Source organism: Ascidiella aspersa, chromosome 8, assembly GCF_963924565.1.
Source record: "Ascidiella aspersa chromosome 8, kaAscAspe10.2, whole genome shotgun sequence".
NCBI classification, from domain to species: Eukaryota; Metazoa; Chordata; class Ascidiacea; order Phlebobranchia; family Ascidiidae; genus Ascidiella; species Ascidiella aspersa.
Genome location: NC_139454.1, coordinates 17,342,212 through 17,361,179, shown reverse-complemented (window position 1 = coordinate 17,361,179; position 18,968 = coordinate 17,342,212). Strand labels below are relative to the sequence as shown.

General features: G+C 36.3%; 1 protein-coding gene across 1 annotated transcript in view; it reads right to left on the bottom strand.

Annotated features, from left to right (window-relative positions):
* LOC146136595 (transcription initiation factor TFIID subunit 1-like) overlaps window positions 1-16,917 on the bottom strand; it is a 41,413-nt gene extending 24,496 nt beyond the window's left edge. The window contains exons 1-24 of the mRNA XM_083395564.1: window positions 16,785-16,917; window positions 14,700-14,808; window positions 14,434-14,541; window positions 14,244-14,298; window positions 13,701-13,864; window positions 13,288-13,451; window positions 12,811-13,032; window positions 10,313-10,498; window positions 10,033-10,173; window positions 9,893-9,937; window positions 9,578-9,695; window positions 9,166-9,355; window positions 8,995-9,059; window positions 8,651-8,790; window positions 8,163-8,329; window positions 7,289-7,469; window positions 6,081-6,271; window positions 5,644-5,758; window positions 4,957-5,098; window positions 4,452-4,554; window positions 2,955-3,054; window positions 2,729-2,809; window positions 2,256-2,336; window positions 1,995-2,114 (exon numbers count right to left, since the gene is read on the bottom strand). Of these exons, the coding sequence (XP_083251690.1) occupies window positions 1,995-2,114; window positions 2,256-2,336; window positions 2,729-2,809; window positions 2,955-3,054; window positions 4,452-4,554; window positions 4,957-5,098; window positions 5,644-5,758; window positions 6,081-6,271; window positions 7,289-7,469; window positions 8,163-8,329; window positions 8,651-8,790; window positions 8,995-9,059; window positions 9,166-9,355; window positions 9,578-9,695; window positions 9,893-9,937; window positions 10,033-10,173; window positions 10,313-10,498; window positions 12,811-13,032; window positions 13,288-13,451; window positions 13,701-13,864; window positions 14,244-14,298; window positions 14,434-14,541; window positions 14,700-14,808; window positions 16,785-16,892 (3,096 nt within the window). The 5' untranslated portion in view covers window positions 16,893-16,917. The remainder of the gene's footprint in view (window positions 1-1,994; window positions 2,115-2,255; window positions 2,337-2,728; window positions 2,810-2,954; window positions 3,055-4,451; window positions 4,555-4,956; window positions 5,099-5,643; window positions 5,759-6,080; window positions 6,272-7,288; window positions 7,470-8,162; window positions 8,330-8,650; window positions 8,791-8,994; window positions 9,060-9,165; window positions 9,356-9,577; window positions 9,696-9,892; window positions 9,938-10,032; window positions 10,174-10,312; window positions 10,499-12,810; window positions 13,033-13,287; window positions 13,452-13,700; window positions 13,865-14,243; window positions 14,299-14,433; window positions 14,542-14,699; window positions 14,809-16,784) is intronic.
* Between the last annotated feature and the right edge of the window lie 2,051 nt (window positions 16,918-18,968).

Below are 18,968 nucleotides of genomic sequence, written 5' to 3'. Positions count from 1 at the left end.
CTCCTTCCTAAGAGTAAGGACTTAGTTTGACCAGATTAGGTCATACTCCGTCGTAGATATTATTGCGTATTTGGCTTTATGTCGTAGTTTTTAATAATACTATGGTATACTATAATATACAGTATATTATTCAATTTATACATTAAACAATTCCGCTTTATTTATTGTTGCTTTATAGATCTTAATGTGTGTTCCACTGTTCCTATACCATGTATTTTAAAACAACTTTTGGGATAAATTACGCTTCAGCAATTAAAAATAAAATAAAAATAAAATTTCCAGGCCCTTTAAGTTAAAGTTTAGTAGATTAAAGCAGGGGTCCGCAAATACTTTTTGGCGCGACCCAAAATTGCTAGTACCGAGGTCTCGCGATCCAAATACTTTTTTTTTAATAAAATACCTTTGCTAAAAAAACAGTAATTTAATGTGTTTCTATTCATTAAGACAGATCTATATGTTATGCGTTTTTAAAAAGAAATATTTCTGTAACACAAATGAAAAGAAGCCTTAAGTTTTACTACTTTTAATGTCTCATTCGGATGACAAATATGATTTAGCAATATGGGTTGCAGGCTTGCAGCCCCACCAATTCCCCGCCATAACCCTTTCAACCCGCGTCCGCTATTGCGCTTTCTTAGTGCAATAATTACCGGCAAGGTGTGTAATGATTTTTTGGGCGAATCAATAAAAATGCCCGACGTCTCATCGCAATCGTTTTAGGAAACTCAACATTATAAGGCTCACATCTAAGGATTTTTCAGAGGGCAATATAAATTTTAAGACAGAGGTCGACAACCTTTACCAAGTCGTGGACCAGGCCAGACTCAACAAGTTTTCGGCGGGCCGTATTAAATTTCCGCTAACATTTTTTTATAAAAACGTGTGGCCTTTAAGCACTTTAATATAATAACTCTTAATCAGGGACAAACCCAAATGTTTAATGCAGTGAAAATGAGCCTAGTTACACTACAACAAGAAAGCAACGGGCGTAGCGCGAAAACAAATGTTTAAATTGGCAAACCTTTAAATTTACAAGTAGACGTGACGCATTTTCCACACACGAAATAAAATACAAACATATTTCTTATGCGATTTTTGTTAATGTTTATCATTAAATAATACATCAGCGAATTAATTTGGAAAAAAATGATTTTAGGTGGTTTCATGCTACGAAAAATTTCCTACTTATAGTTGTCATGCGCACGTCACCTTTGGTCTGAGAAGACTACATCAAAACGCCAATGTAATTCAAAGTCAAATTTGATACGCGCGGGGAAAAAAATTGTGCAATTTCGTATAGTTAAAACAGTTAAAAATATTGAGCATGCTGGCCTTGTGTACAGTTTGTGAAAGAGTTTGCTGTCAGGATAATTTTCACTGGAGGGCCGGACCCGGCCTGTGGGCCGAAGGTTGCCGACCTCTGTTTTAATACACGATGTAACGAAGAGAACAACGTGTTACGACGCTTTGGTTACAGAAACGGGATAAAATAATGAAAGAAAGTTTTTTTAAAAACGTATACCAAGAAGTAAACCCAGATTGCGGTAAGCAGATCAGTTTGGTGTGGTAATGGCCAAAATAGTGGTGGATTGCAAGCGCTATTTGCCATCACCTGGATCGAACGAACACTCACGACTTTTTACGGGGCTTAGTGTATATATTTCGCGTGACAATTTTAGTCGTGGTCAAATTAAGACGGCTCTCTTGTATACGATTCAGTGTACTAATGCAAACAATTAATAAACTTAAAATATAGGCCTCCATTAACAAGCACAAAATACAGGCCTCTATTAATAAGGCTTTCGCGACCCAAACTGAATGGTCCCGCGACCCAAATTGGGGTCGCGACCCCGTATTTGCGGACCCCTGGATTAAAGGATAAATGATATTTAAAGTGCCAACTAACTAAAAGTTAAACTTGAATACGCTGAGGATTCATTTAAAAGCTTCATATATCCTTACTGTGCACATAAAAAAATTTAAAGAAACTGTACCTCCTCGTCCGGTACGCCAAACTTTTTAAGTAGTTGTTTGGCGTTTGACAGCGAGAGTCGCCGAAGGTCAGCATCAGTTCCGGTCACAAGCTTTTTAGGAGGCACTGGAGCGGATTCGGTCTGAAATTAGACACGAGCGGTTTTAGATTTCACTATTTGTTTGTGGTGTGACTGCACTGCTCTATACGTCTAGAAATAATTGCGTTTTGTGAGTTTTATAAAACGGCATTCTGGTTATGTGTTACAGCAAGCTTGGCCAACCTTGGGCTGCTGCGGCTTCATTGGAACTTTGACATAGGAGAAACCCTCACCACAGCCAGTTGGGTCGGCGGGACCGGTGACCTAAAGAAAATAAACACATTACCATTGGGCAGTAAATATATTAAAACTATTTACGGGTATGAGGCATAAAACGAATAAAATCGTAAACAAAAAATATTAAAAGAGATAGCATAATGGAAAAGAAAAACTCAAACAAGTGAACGTTGAGACCATATCAACACCACTGTACCTGTTCAAAAGACTTGAATGTGGTTAATGCTCCGACTATAGAAGTTTAGAATGATAACAGTGTCATCCAACCTTTTATAAGTGATGATTTATTTCTCAATCACATTAAGTGAAGTTCGTATCGAAACGCCTTATCAAGATGATAGTGATCCGCTTGACCGTTTTGGCTTTGAGATTCATTATCAAGCTCAAATAAGTGCGTTGTTAAAAAGAAAGTGTGTCACCTGCAAAAGGCACTTTCCCTTGAGGGCGGAGATGAAAGCTCTTGTTGTATTCCAAGGGGCGTTCAACACTTCTTCGTCAACCTTTACGAAAAAAAAACACATTTATTGTCTGCCTAACTTCGCACTGTTTTACTTAAGTTGATCAAAAAAACATTTGTGATGAAAGCGAGTGAAAAAAAGCCCTAAATAAATCGTAAGTCGACAAGTTGTTAAATGTTCAACTTGCCTTCATCTGATGTTCTTCCTCGTTGTCGTCTTCAGGTTGAATGAGCATCGTCTTTTCACCGTAACCAGCGTCCTTGAGACGTTGCTCGGCCGCTATCATGCTGGCATATACACAGTGTTTTTTTTTAATTTTTTTTAACAACTTAAATAGAAGATTTTTTTTTACATGATCCTTAATTTTGTTTACTGGCCTTAAAAGCGTTAATGTTTACGAATATCGCACAAATACACAAAACAGTTTAAAGAAAAGATAAAGGAAATTTATATTTTAAACTATATTCAAATATTATTTCTCGTATGACTAACTAAATAAAATAGATGGATGAAAACCAAGAAACCAACGCGACATTTGTTTAGAAATTTTATGTCCGACAAATTTGACGCGTACCATTTGAAGGGTCCAAATACCGGAGGGTTGGTTCGGCAAAACGCTTTTTTCGTTTCTTGTTTGGTCGACCGTAAACGCAGGATATTTTTTGTCTTTCGCCTTTCGTTATTCGTTCGGGTTGGCTGATCAACAAGTGTGTGTTCGACAATTAATAACAATCAATCAACGGTCTCTGTAAATCATCGGGCCCGCTGCCTCTTCGACAAACTATACACGAGTCCATTTTAAATACTTTTGGACTATTTTAACAACGTAAGCGTTTTTTTTTTTCTTTACATTTTGATGGTGTCTATTGAAGAACTAGATTAGCGCTTCTCTGCCGTTGCGCCGTGGAAGGTTGCCAAGTGCGTCGCGGACAAACGGAAAACGTATTAAAGAATATTGGACATATATTTTTCAACATTTCTTTTGTTTTTATTTTCGGCAATGTAATAAAAACTTGCAAGAAATTTTTAAAAATGCCGTTTTCCCCACGAAAAAATCGCGCTCGCTTCGCTCGCCAGGTGTGCACTCAGTTCAAAAGGTTAAACACTGAACTAGATTAACTATTGAAGTGGCGTTTTTGCATATGTTGCGCTCATCAAATAGCGGGAAAAAGCGAAGTATTGCAGGTGGCGAAAGACGTGCTTTTAATTTAGCGTAGTCTTGTAAATGGATTTATCAAAATCAATCACATATATTTCACGGACTTGTTATCGTTTTTCTCCTGAAGTTAACGATTGCACACTAAGCGGTTTCGCAGCTGGCGCCAGGCAGGAGTGTCGGCGACGCACGTGTCACGGTGTGTTTTGCGTCTAAAAGTTTGCTTTTGCTGGACTTTTCTGATCACTTTTTTATTATTTATGACGTCATTACAATCGCTGTTTTATGACGTCATATCTGTCACTATTTTATGACGTCATTAACGTCAGACGGAAAAAACGGGGAATTCCCGAAGTTGACAATTCGGGACCCCCCCTTTTTGGATTTCTGGATACGCCCCTGAAGGCGAGCATACAAAAATCGAACAAAAAAAAAATTATGGAAAAAATGAAATCTATTTTACGGACAGACCCCGCCAGACTATTTTTTTTATATTGGCTCGGCAAAAAAAAGAGTTGGGTGAAGCACCTGTAAAACGCGCAGGTTTGTTCAGGAGAGACCATTGCCCTCATCTCGTCCTCAGTTGGAAGACGGAAAGCTTTCTTGATCACCCACCAATTGCTGTCCTGGCCTGCGAGAGAAAATATTCGTCTTTGTAGAAACTACAAGCGGGTCTGTTATCAGCGTTTTAAAACATGAGCAATCCTGGTATTTTGTGGAAACAACTACAAAGAGTGGTTAGGACACAAAAGGGTAACTAAACTCGGCGGAAATAAACTGTATTTTGTAGATTTACAACATTAGGAAATCTATATCGAACAGAAATCAATAACTTGGTAATTTAACTTGAGCAATTTTATTAGACCATGAACATAGGACTAAAGAAGTCCACGCCAATACAAGTGAAAACTGTTTTTCAATAACACCGTTAGATTTTCTATGTGTTGTTTAAAACAATGTCTAAGCAACATTGAGGACTGCATTTAGTTGCTTCGTCCAAAAAAACATGGTAAGCTAAACTTCAGTTTCTCACCGGTTCGATGAAAGTCGGCGCACAACTTGAGTCGTTTCCGTATGCTGCTCTCCGAGTGGTTGGGGAAGGCTTTGCGAATCTCCTCCATCCTAATCTTCTTCGGTTTGTCGCGACTTTTGGCGAACATCCGGTAAATGTAGACCTAAAACGGGGTGTCGCAAAGATAACGACAGAACGGCAATACCGACAACTTGATTTGCTTTAACGCGGGTTTTTTTACCCACAACGTTGGTAAACCATTGTATTCCACCGCAATGCTTCTTCTTAGTTTATTAAATAATTTAATTGCGGTAAAATTAATACAAGAATATTGTTAGGTAAAATGGCTAAATGGCTATTTTTTTGCTACTTCCAAAGAGTTGCGATTTTACTTAAAGTCGTAATCAAAGAAAAATCGAAAATCTATCTTTGAAGTCTTAAGCCCCGATGCAGTGGTTCTTAACCAGGGTTAGATTGAATCCTTGGGGTTCGCCGAGAACGTCCTCTGAAACATAAATGCTGTTATTTCAAGCTAAATTCGAATCTCTTTTATGTGCCAAAGTAAAAAAAAATTGGGTTCGACGAAAGCTTGCAAAATAACATAGGGGTGCGACAGGTTACCGAAGGTTAAGAACCACTGTCCTAAAGGATGAAGTTTATACGCAACGTAAATTTTATTTAGGATTAATTTTCGAAAAAGATGCAAACCTGCAGGAAGTCGCGAACGTGGTTGGTGGCTTTCTTCGAGTTGGGGCCTGGCACCTCAGTCAAAGGACAAAGTTGACCAACGGTGAAAATTGAAGGGACGTGCCGGATAAAGTAACTAGAGGACAAACAATGATTGACTTTGCATTGGGATGGTGGAATTGTAGCATTTTGCTAAAAATATTTTTGATGTTGATGGCAACGCAAGATACGATTAAAAAAAGATAAATTTATTGTCAAAAATGATTATAGATTTTTGTCAACACAAATATAAATTAAACGTGTTTCGTCAAACTACAAAGTACTTCAAAATTCGATATTGCTTGTTTTTGGAATATAGAGTTGTTAATATATTGTTAATAAATTGAATGTTACGGTAAACAATGTTGATACGAAACAAAAGTTCACTGTTTGACTTGGCCATAAATATGACGACTTACTGATGCCGGTTGCGGATAATGAGAAAGTCACTGGGATTTGATCGATGTTCGTATATCGGCGCCCTGTACATGTTGCACTCAATCGCCTGGAGGGATTGGCCGGGTGCGAGAGAGCCGAGAAACGGGGTCGTGTGTGAATACACAGTTTCGCCGTATCTATATCGGGAAGGGTCCGAGTCCTTGTCCGGTTTCTGGTAACAAACATTAGGCTTCCAATAAATAAAACGACCACTTAAGCTTTACCACAGGATTGCGGCTCGACATTACCCATACCCACTGTGGACAACTTATAACTATGAATAAAAAACATCGCCGCTTCGTGAAATGATACGATTCGTGATAATTCTAGAACCAACCTATAAGCGCAAAGAAATGTTTGTTTATAAAATTTAGATTTTACAGCCGAATTGGAGCTTATCAAATCATAATTCAGCGGTTCTTAACCGGGGGGGGGGGGGGGGAGCATTATTTAGTTTTTTTTCAGTAATCTATTGGTTTTCTTTGTGTTGGGCACGACTCCTACAGCTGTACAAACTTTGTTTTTTTGCCAACTGTAAGATTGAAACAGCAAAAAAATTTTTGCTAACTTTTTTAACACAAAACTGTTTTCGAGTGCCATTGCATGTTTTCACATCACGTATATCGGTCCTATTTAATTACACTTTTGCTAACTAATACGATACAAGTTATCCCCCTTTCGAACTATTTTTTATCCATGTTTGATAAAGATAACAGCCTAGCAACAGGGGGACTCGAACTTTTTTTGCACAAATCTATAATGGTTTTGCAACATTGCCGTTGTATTTTTGTCGTCACATCTTTTGAAACACGATAACGCAATGTTTCATTTTTGCGTTTGACATTTTTGTTTGCGCTCGACATCACAGCCTTACAACTGTGGAGCATACAGCTTGATATATAAATCAAAGTGTCGAGCACAAGCAATTTGTTGTGTGCCTAAACCAATAAAACACTTCACTATGTTCAACTTGTCTCAGTCATATTTAATTAAAAAATGCCTAATTGCATTTTGTAGGGGGGCGCGAAGCATAGGAAAATTACCAAAGGGGGGCGCGACTGAAAAAAGGTTAAGAACCACTGTCATAATTATTATCAAGCTATTACATTGGCAACTAAAATCGCTATTTATGCCGTGGGATCAAACCAGGTGCAAACATGTTACATTGCAAACATGCAAGCAACTCTACCCTTTTGTGGTAGTTCTTGACTTTAAGGGCCATCCCAACTTGCGACAAGAAGGCAGGGAATTCCTCGCTGTATTCTGCCAGTATAAGGTGGCCGTCGAGCGCCGACAAGTCTTCCGGTTTCCTCATGAAAAACACCTCTCCGCCACCAGAGGCCGCTCTTTCCTGTTCCCTTTGTTTCGCCCTAAAAGGAAAAAGGTTGTTTTCCACACGAAATTTGCAATAAAGGCTTAAATGGCCAAGCGAACGAAGAAGGTCAGAATCATCGGAAAGTACGAAACCATTATTAAGCGGATGGAAATATTGCAGCACAAGAACACTGCTCCCAGCGGTAAAAATTACTCGAGACGACTGGCTGTCGGAATTTAGCATTGCAAATCTCTCAACATAAAGATCGCCGGAGGTGCTTGGGTGCCAGAAACGACAACCGTCGCTACCGTTAAATATGGAGTCAGGCGGTTGAGAGAGCAATACAACAAAGTATCTCCCACCCCCCCTAAAAAAAAGGAAAAAGTACTGTAGCCAGTCAAAATGATGTTACGCGATAGCCAGTCAGAAAAACTAATGTGTAAACAGAATAAAATAATGTGTAAGTGTGCGCACGGATCGTGAAAGGTGCAAAGATAAAATAGGGCAAAGGTTTGCATAAAGCTCTGAATTGCTGTTGTCAATATTATAAAAGTAACAAACTTTTAAAACAAATTCGTAATGTGTTTTTGTCAATTGGTTCAGATAAAAATAGACTTGCTAACTGTGTAAGATCTGTGCTATTGTGGTCAAATCCAGAGTAAAACAAACTTTAAAACAAATCCAAACAAAAACTAAAAGCCTTTAAAAAACAAATTGAACACTAAGTCCTTGGTAAATGCCTGCTTACTTTTTGCGCAGAAACTTCATGACGCAGTGGACCTGGTGGAAACCCGGCTTGGTCATGGCACCGTGCTGGTAGCGTCGGAACTGGGGCCGATGGAAGGCCTGGAGTCGAGCCTGGCTCATAAACGTGGGGAAGAACATGGGTAGCAACTCCATGGCGGGACTCGAGTGCTGGAAATGGGTGTGATAACAGATATCAGTCATTATTACTCTATGTTTTCGCTTTGGAAGTTTTTAAGGGTCAGCTACTCTTAAATTAATCTTTTTCACATGTAAAGTAGGTCAGGGGGCATGCGACTACCCTGCCTTAAATCATTAATAAAAAAGGTGAACAGTAAAAGCGTAAAACACAGACTTGTTTTGCCATAAACGGTTCTATATGTATTTTGCTAAATTGCAACTTACAAACAAATGCCAATAATCAACCTGAGGCATCTGTGTTTAGTGTTTTTAAACGGCGACGAGTAGTTTTAATAATAATAATCAACTGACCTGCAGCACGCTACTCATGAGGCCAATGGCAAGTGGGTTGGCAGTTGCTTGCTTGGGGTCGTAGAAATGGTCGTTGGAAAGGTTCCACGAGTCCTTTTTACTCAAATCAGTTTCCTCTTCCTTTCCAGTCTCTTTTCCACCTGGAGAATTTCATGTCAATCACTTTTGTAAATTTCACAAGCGATATCGTACTACCAGGCGGATGTTACTAGATTATCCACTGCAATAAAGCCAAGTGCAAAAGCGGTGAAAAACGCATCCGTTTAGAAAAAAAAGTTGTTAAGGTGTCAATGCTTGGTGTTGTATTTCCACCAAAAGTAAGCAGCGATATACAAAATGACTACCTTTTCCAAGTAAAAGTTTCGCCTTCTTGTTCTCTTTTTTAGTTTCTTTTGAATCTGGACCGTTGCTAAATACAAAAACAACATATTACCAACTAGCGTTTTTACCCAACTTTTTTACCAAAACATACAATATTGTACAAAATACACAAATTATTATCTGGCATAACCAACCATGCTTTTGGTTCTTCAGGCATTCCGAGGATAATATTTTCATCATTTGGGTCGAATTTAAAAACTGTCGGTTTAGGAATGAAATCCATGTTCTGGTCATCCCAAATAATATCCTTTTCCCAGTTGCCATAAATCAGCTCGTAATTATCAATCGGAAATATCGAACTAGTTGTTGTGCTGTCTTTGTCCACTGAAAGCAAATAAATAACAATCACAAAAGCGTCAAACGCATAAAATACATATCACGTTGTTGCGGTGGTTGTTTTTGCATTACCACCTACGTCTAGCTAGTGCACTAGTAAAACGTTGTAAGACAAGGAGTGAAAATTGAAACATTAAAAAATTATTATTTTATTGGTAGAATGACTTAAATTAATTATTTTATTAGTATAACGACGAATAAACGTAATACCTAGTGGCTTTTCAATGTTTAGGGTGATAGGTCCTCTGGCAGTGGTTGGGGCATTGTGGGGTAGAGCGGTACGTTGGGTGCTCGTTGGAACCCAACCTGCCTGGGCCGCTCTGTCAACCTGTGACGATATAACAGACTAAAATAACTGTTTTTAAAGGTGAAACAGCTTGCAGTAAAACGGCCAGCTAAACCAGTAAACATAAATTTTACAGTGGTGGTGAGCTTTTATGACAAGCGTGATACTACTCCAAACACACGATTGAAGCTAAAACAGGAATGTGCAAAATCAGTGTTACACCGCTGTTCCCGACTTACCCTTAGCTTGTACTTTTCTTCGGTATCTGGGGTTGTTTGAATATTCTACAACATGAAAGTCGAAGTTAAAAAAGGCAAACGAAATTTTTTTTTAAAAAAAACATTTCTAATGATATCCATAAAAGAGCAAACAAACTAACCTTGCCTACTTTGTAGCGAACATCATCAGCATTCCATATAATGTCATCTTCCCATCGAACTTGAGAAACCATATAAAAGTGATCATGACTCGGAAAGCTAGGGTCTTGGACGATTGATTTGCTGCCGACCGTTTCAGCATTCTTTCAAATAAACATATTTATAGGAAAGGCAAAATATAAAAAGTTGCAAGCCGGTAAAAACAAATGGTTGAGCAGGTGACTCCTGCATAATGCATAGCAATAAAAATTAATAAAAGTAAAACTTTCCAGTAAAAAATACCTCTGAATTTTTTAGCTTAAAACCATAATCAAATCCTTCCCCTGTCTCGGGTACGCCAAGCATGTCGTACCACAAAGCGGCAGGTCCATAACGCCACTCCGGTATCTTGGATTTTGCAACTGCTGTATTAGGACCATTGCCATGACTTGTAGACTTTTTGGATTTTAGTCGCTTCAACATGGTGAACTTCATTGAAAACAATAGGAAATAGAACTTAAATAAAAATGATTATAAACTCTACTCAGTATATTTTGAATACATGTTGTAATTAACGGCCTTCAGAGGTAAGGTGAATTTGATTTTTTTTAAATGATGGCTTAACAGGCTGTTTGGTAAAACATTAATTTAACAAAATGAAGGTTTTATTTATATTATCAGATTTTGCCATTTTTCCTATCACAATATTCGACTTTAAACAAACAATGCAAGGTATTATATTTAGTTTATCTATCTATGTAATTATGCAAATTTTTCGTTTTTGCATATTACTGAACTTTATCTTAAATCAGTCAAGCATAAAAATAATAGCAAGTAACCAATTCAAAAATCAAACAATTTTGAAATTGTTTGTTTTTCAAGGAAACGTTCTAATATTTAACAGTATTAAATCAGCTCGAATTTTCTGATAACAGCATATCGGTAGGATGTAGTAAAAAACAATATATTTTGGTCTTTCTATAATTTATAGGTCAGGGATGGCGAACCACTGACCCACGGGTCATGAAGTAACCCAGCACAGGTATTTAATTACCCACTTGTCTCCCTAAAAATACCGAAATGTTTTCAATCATTTTCAGGATAGAATAAATTTAAAAAAAGTTCATACTGTTTAAATCAGGGCTGCCTATTCTTTTGGTTGTGCAAAAGTGTTTTGAGGGTTATGAGTAGGCCTATTAACTTCCTTTCAACAATTGCGTGCAGAAAAGCAGACAATGAGACAAATAAAATAATTTTGTTTATTGCTGTAAAACGTAAAGGGTGGCGATCGTTTAAGGAAACTTGAAGAGCATGCAGACTAAAATCCGTGTTAAACCATGCCAAAAAGCTTTCTGTTGAACTCCTGCAAACCCACTAAAATTTAGAGGCAGCAGTATTTGTTTACTATTTAGGTTCTTAATATTCGAGGACATCTGTTTTGGAAATCGACCAAAAACCTTAAAATTATTAATCCAGACAATAAGACAAACGACACAGCAGCAAAGTTTCGAATAAAATCAGCATCTAAGTTAAGTATATGACCCACTTATGAGTTTTGTAAGGATTAAGGTCGTGTTTGTGAACCGCGCGATGAAAAGGTTCGCCATCCCTGTTATAGGTCCACCGCAAAGATGCTAAGATGTTGTTTAAAACAAAGGAAAGGGATAGATTCAAAGGGTAGGTATGAAAGTAAAGATTTAATAAGCAAAAAAGTTGATCCATTTATCACAATAAGAAAAAGGCAGATGTGTATGTAGCTTGGGGTTAAAAATATTGTGAATTGAAGTTTCTACAACTGCACTTTTATTATAAGAATTAGATTTGAATATCGACTGAAAGGGTGCACATGACCAAAATGTTGGGAACCACTGACTATGCCAGTGGTTCTCAAACAAAAAATTTTTTTTTCTGTGCATGTCTCTTTAGTTTGTTTATCTTTAGAGATTCGTTCGACAATACCGCATAACACAGCATATGGTGGCTTTAACACCATGATCATTAATAGAAGTGAATCCCAAATCTAATTTTTTTTTCCTTGTACAAATAATTACCTAAACAAAACAAAACGAGTACTAACTGTAACTAATGACCTAGTTAAAAGGAACAAACCCATAGCTTACATTAAAAAAACGAACCTATAGCTCGAACTGAACCGGATGAGTTTCTGCTCAGGTCCTCAAGTAGGGAATAATATTACACAATATTCTCAATTTTAATCCCAAGTTTATCAGTGACTAAGATAGCACTATAAAAACGCTAGATGTGTGTGATACACGCTCGCAGAACAATCTTCTAAATAAAGTAAAAATGTATTAAATTTACCATGCGGCTACCACCTACGCTAGTCTTAGCAGCTACTGTAATTAGCTATTGCTATACTGTAGCTGGCTGCCATCAAAATGTTCAGAAAACCACATGCAATAATACAGGTTACACAGTTGAAGCCAGTTGAAATGTTTATGATGCAATAATTCAGTCATGATTGAAAAATACTTAAAAAATTAAAGAAAAAAATTCAGTTTGGGCAGGATTGAATCACCATATCGCGACCCATTTTTTGACACTACACAACCCATGTTTTGGATACTTTGAGAACTACTGGACTATGCCCAACTAATTAACAAGGAGACATTCGTTTATGTATTCAGAGGGAAAAATGTGCAAAATTGTATTCAAAACTAGAGCCAATTAGAACTAACTATGTGCATTTCCGGGATCTGGAACCCTGAAATATCCTAAATGACTCTCATATCCTACGCAGTAAAAAATGTTGACTGCAATTAAAATAATTCTAATTTTACCTCCTCATCAGACATGCATTCCTCCAACTGAGGTATGGGTGGCGATGGGGCAGTCCAGGGTTTTAACCATTTGCTTAATTCCTTCGGTGGTTCCAGTGACACCTCGGAGGTCCCCAGGGCCCCTTGGGGCTTCTTTTTCTTTTTTCTTTTGCGACAATTTCTCCATATGTTGGGCAACGAAGATGATCGCCTGCCTCCAAACAGACGCAGGAAGCGAAGGACCTAAAAAGTTGATTTATTTATTAAAATTAGTGGCTAATTAGGTGAGAACTAGTGGAAAATGTTCGGCAAACTTTAATTAAGTAAAAGCAAAAAATTTGCACACTTTATATGACGAATCAGAGTTTTATATAAATCTTCAATTTATTGGGAATGCGTAAAACAAATATTAAGAAAAATACAAATTTCTGTACTGCTAATTAAACACAATTTCAAAGATTCATACAAAACAAAAGAAATATCAATGATTTGTCCTACTTGGTTAGGACGAAATTCAGGAAAAAGTTCACAAATGTCTTTGTTGTTGACTTTATTCTCTAACTCTCGAAACTTCTGCTGAAATAAGATCTCTTCTTCAGACTGCTGCTGATTATGCAAAAGCTTGTCTTTCCGCCGTTTTCGTTTCTCTACTTTGCTTAGGCCTTTACACAAGTTTTAACAAGAATTTTAAGAAAGATTCAGACTAGAGTCCAGATGCCAATTTGAAAATGAGTTTTACTGGGCACATCATGTTTTTCTAGGTTTGTTATTTTATGATGTGACAATAAAATGCAACTTTGTGAGGTTAAATAAGTTTTTTAAAGCTGTTTAAAAAACAAACAAAATTTAAAGAAGTTGAAACAAAAAAAAGAAAAAAAGATGCATGTTACGACTGACAGAAAAAGTTTCACCTGATTTTCTGTCATGCTTATCGATTTTGTGTAACTTGTGTTCAGAGTCGGATGACTGCTTTCTGTCTGGTGAAGATCCAGAATGGCGATGGGAATGTGAAACAATGGAAGGCATAATAAAGTCTCCGTCACCTCCTCCTGATTTACTTGTCGAAGGAAAAGATCTGATCCAACATAAAGTAAAACTAGTGAAAATCAACCCTAACAGACCAATTGAATGGAATTGAATTGACAATGTTTCTGGTGGGGAAAGTTGTTTTATCGAACAAGTGTTATATTGTTTTCAATAAAAAAAAACTAAATAAAAGCAGTAAATTGCTGCATGAACAATAAAATCCAATATAAAAAAATATAGTACATTAACTTGAAAATGCTCCAAATATTAATATTAAAGCGATTTTTAAAAACAACAGTCAGTAACAAATGACGACCTTAAAAGAGCATCTCTTTTTATTGTAAAAACTACTAAAACAACATTTTGACCACCAATTTTACAGCAATCCTATGACAAACATTTAAATAAACACAAAACCTATTACTAACATGTTTTGTTGGTTGTTGTCATCATCTGCATCATAATCATCACTGTCCGTGTTTTCTTAAAAATAAAACAATCCATTGGGTTTTAACTTCATTTTTTTATCACATTTACTGAAGTTTTAAAATATGTAAACCCAATTTAACAAAGCAAAACTTTATGAAAAGGATTGCTGTCTAAAGATAAATGCTATACCCCTTTTATATTCAGCAGGCAATGAACGCATTTCATTTGCAGTTTCTTCTGCAAGCTCATCGATGTTGAAATAGTCAACAGCATCTTGTGTTGCAATTACACGTTCGCCTGAAGAGCATTAAACAGATATTAAAATAGTAATTAGTTTCCTTTAAAATATTAAGCCTGATCCTTTTTACCTAAATTTATAAATAGTAACTTATACAATGTTGGAACCACTGTTTTCTATTTAAACAGGGTTCTTAAATATACTTAATTTCGCTTACCATCTTTTTCATTTGGGGAAACTTTAGATGAAGATTCCTTTGTAAGTTCGTTGACAAATGATCCCAAGCCAGCAAGATTTGTGAGCTGCATCAAGTGTGACTTCGATTTCTAAAAAAAGAGGGTAAAATAGTAAAATTGTTTGGTAATTTATATTAATTTTTAATTATTTCCAGGTGTAGTATATTGTCCTTTTATGACCGAACAGCTATGGGTGGTGCTGCTTTAGTAAGGGCACTCAATTTTTATGGTGGTGTTGGGTGTGGTAGTGGTGGTATGTTGCTTACTTGCTGCTGGGTAAATCTGGGGTTGGACAATTTTTTTTAAGTTTAGGGCAAAAATACAAACTCAGCAGGGTCTCAGTAAGTCGTAGTAAATTTAAATGAATAATTTGGTTGTTAAAAGTTTAGTTTTAAGCAGGATGGCATAATACCTCTCTATTAGGGACTAGTCCAGGATATTTAAAAAAGCAATTAAAAAAAGTTCAATTATATTCAAAACAACGAAGGCCATGCGCTCACGCAAAAACGCTAAAAATACTTAGTTGGTGAAGCATTTTACTTTACGAAATTAATGAATTATTAATTCAAAGGCATCTTTAACATCAACTAATATACATTTTTTTCTTGGATGCAAAACAACTACAACAGCAAACACAAAACAAGGGTGTTAACAGTGCAAACTTGAAAAAAAATTAGCAACTTGAATTACAAATGTCCAAAAACATAAATATAATATTTTATACAATTAATTAGGCAACAGCTTGAATTGTTCCAGGATCCCTTTGTTTAAATAAATTCAGTAGTCACTAGTCAGTAACTTTTACACAAAATCACCAATGTTTTGTGCATTTTAAAACCATAAAAAAATATAGAACCGTTGGTGCATGTTTCCTTGAACCAAGTTCAGAATAAACGTAAAAGTGTACTAATTATCAGAAGGAATGTATTTTTTAGGCCAACAACACCATTTTTTAAATAAAAAAATTGTGTATAAGGTTCTGTTTACATAGAATATCCATAAAATGTTTCAATAGTGAGTCAGGCTAATTTATAAGTTTAAGTATGAAGATAAAGATTTGGGTACACTATAAACAGATCTGTAATGTAGCTTGATAATAAATTGCTAAGCCAAAAAGGTCGAGTAGATCGACATAATCTTGATTAAGATGTTTCGATACGAGCTTGTATCATCTTCAGTTAATGTGACTGAGAAGCAATTTAAGCATTACTTATTAAGTAGGGCCATTTTTTTATTAACCTAAAAAAAACTTTCGAAATTGCTTGTTTGTAGAGGCCACAGTTCCTGATTTACAATGCTTCCACGGCGATTTATAGGGAGATGGGACGCAATTGTACATTACATTTGCAGCAATCTAGTGTCGTGTATAAATTAAGTTGTTCATGCGGCACTTCTTACATTGGCCAAACTCGACGGAACCTGTTAACGGGGTTCAAGGAACATAGGGTCGATGAGAAATGAGAGGTTTGTAGGAATCTTCTGCAACTCGAGTCTCTATCTATCCAAGACTGCAGCCCCGAACTAAACGACGACACCTTATCAAGACCGCTGTACCACCTGAAGGTGCTAAATTATGCTCCTACTTTCAAAAATCAGACTGATAACAATTGCGTCCCATTTCTTAAAAGTAATGCTTGAATTGCTTCTCATTCATATTTACTGAAGATGATACAAGCTCGTATTGAAACGTCTTAATCAAGATGATGCCAATCTACTCAACCTTTTTGGCTTTGCTATTTATTATCAAGATAAAGATTATGATAATAATAGACCACGTAGCTTAAGGTAAATTTTACATCAATTTTGCACAAACTATTACAGATATCAATTGCCTTTTTATATGCAAATGTAAACGCTAATAAAACACAAACCAAACTGAGTCGAACATTACAACCAATGCATTTCAAAAAGCACAACCAAAAATATTTTGCTAACCTCTCCCAAATTTGGAGGGTCGTGAAAAGTTGTAGGTTTTTTATGGTTACAGACTGAAAGCTCAAATATATATCTTTAAAGCATATAACTTAATCTGTCATATTAATTTATTAAAAACAGCATAGTTCTACCTCATCAAATACATCATTTTCCAGATGACCATGCTCATCAATATTTCCAAACATAAAGCCGACCAGGTCATTAGAAACATTTTCATTATCCGATTCTGAGCTAGACATGACTTATCTAAATAAGCGTTGTTCTAAATAAAAGTATGATAGATAAAATAAAATTTGTATGCATTTCAAATAATAAGGTAAGGATTGAAATTGTGCCCTATAGTTAAGCCTCTTGCTAAAAATGTTTGTACAACATTGTATTACAAAAAATTAGGAAATAGTTTTCCTGCAAGAGAAAGGATTGAAAACCTTTTTTTAATGTTGGGTTGTTTACCCCAATGAACTGGGATATTGGTTTGAAATGATTAAGAACACAGCTCAGACACTTAAATTTATTAACCTATTTTATGACATTACCAAACCAGATAAATTAAATGGTATAATTAACTTATAAATATAAATAAATAATATTTGCAAAATATATAGGATCAGAAATGCCATTTTTTATTACAACACAGCCATATTTCATGCTAAATGCTGTTGGGTAAACCATTCCAAGCAAAAGATCTTCGGCAGGAATGCAGTTGGGTACTGAAGGGATGCATGCAGTAATTTTGTTGTGCAATATCTCCTGAAGTACACAAGATATTGATCAGAAACTTTTACACTTATAGCGATCTGAGTTAGCCAGCAATTATTTTAATTAAAAAAATATTATATTTACTTATATTTATATTAAAATAATATTATTCATATTTAGGAAGATTACTATTCAGTATCTTGTTATTTCAAATTTGACAAATCATGTCGTTAGTGCTAAAATAGAATACCGCCTCCGCCTGATGTAGACTGTTGTTGTAAATAAACTGCAAAACCAAACCACGACTAACACGAAGCCAATCATTTGTTTTTCTAGTTTATCATTTGGCAATGTATACGAAAATCTATTTGTTCATGGGCTTGTGTCTAGGCGCTTCTTATCGCTTTAAGTCCATTTAATTTCTGTTTTCTGGCGCAGTTTAAATTGCATCTAAAATTGCAAAACAAATCATGCAGAGCAGAATATTTTCAATAAGGGTTGCACATATGGGACCGAATTTTGTCGCCATTTTGTGTTTTTAAATGGTATACCGAAGGTAGATAAAGAAAATACGTTCGTGGCTTTCAAGGGGGGAATAAGTTCGTAGCTTTCAAATTTAGGTCCTCATTCACACCTCAAATCATAAAATTGTAAAATAAAGATAACGTAATTTATTTTACGTTAATGCAATTTGCTACGCTTCGCGCAAATCTGCGGTAGAGCAGTAGAGCACCTTAACGATATAAACATTTTCGCAGCGACCCAAATACTAATCGTAAACATAACAGCGAAGATTAGGCACTCAATTCTTTTCACTGAGGTTTTGTAGCCGACAAAACACCAGGGACGTGCAGTCAGGGGAGGCAGGTGAGGCACAACATCTGGCAAAGCAAGAGATATATCAAGCAAAAGTTAAATCTCTACCGCAAATTTTACGTTTCTATACCTTAAGAGTGTTTGTTTTTTTTTATGTTGCGTTATTCAAATTAAGCGTTCATGCGGTCAAAATCATTGAAATACGCGAAGAGAGGCAGCGCCAAGCCGTGGCCTAACCCTAGCCAGACCTGTTTTAGCGGCTGTTCGAACGCCAAAATCGATCCGATCGGACCAGTTTTGGCGCGTGATTACGACCAAAATCGATCCGGCCGGAACGATTTTGGCCAGACCAATTTTGGCGTGACAAGACAACCATGGGCACCATGGCAATGCTCGCAACATTTTGTCGGTACAAGTAACTTCATAATGAAGGAGATCAGCAGTACGGTATCAATCAATGAAAACACACATACTTGACTTTATTCTTTTGGATAACCTACTTCACTTGGGTTTTTTGTACGTAAAACACTCAAATGTTTGCACGTCGAACAATTAGATTGTTTCATCTTGTATTTGGTCGAGTTTAACATTTTTTTAATAGTAGTTTCATTTTCAAATAAGTTATTTGACTTAAAGCTGGCCAGCTCTATAGAATCTCTAGTAGAGTCGAATCTAGACTTTAATGACTTGACTGGGACTTAACTTAGGCAATCGATGACTTTGACTGGGACTTAACTTGTTATGTTTTAAAGTCTTGACTTGAAAAAAAAAACAAATTACTTGACGAGGACTTCAGGACT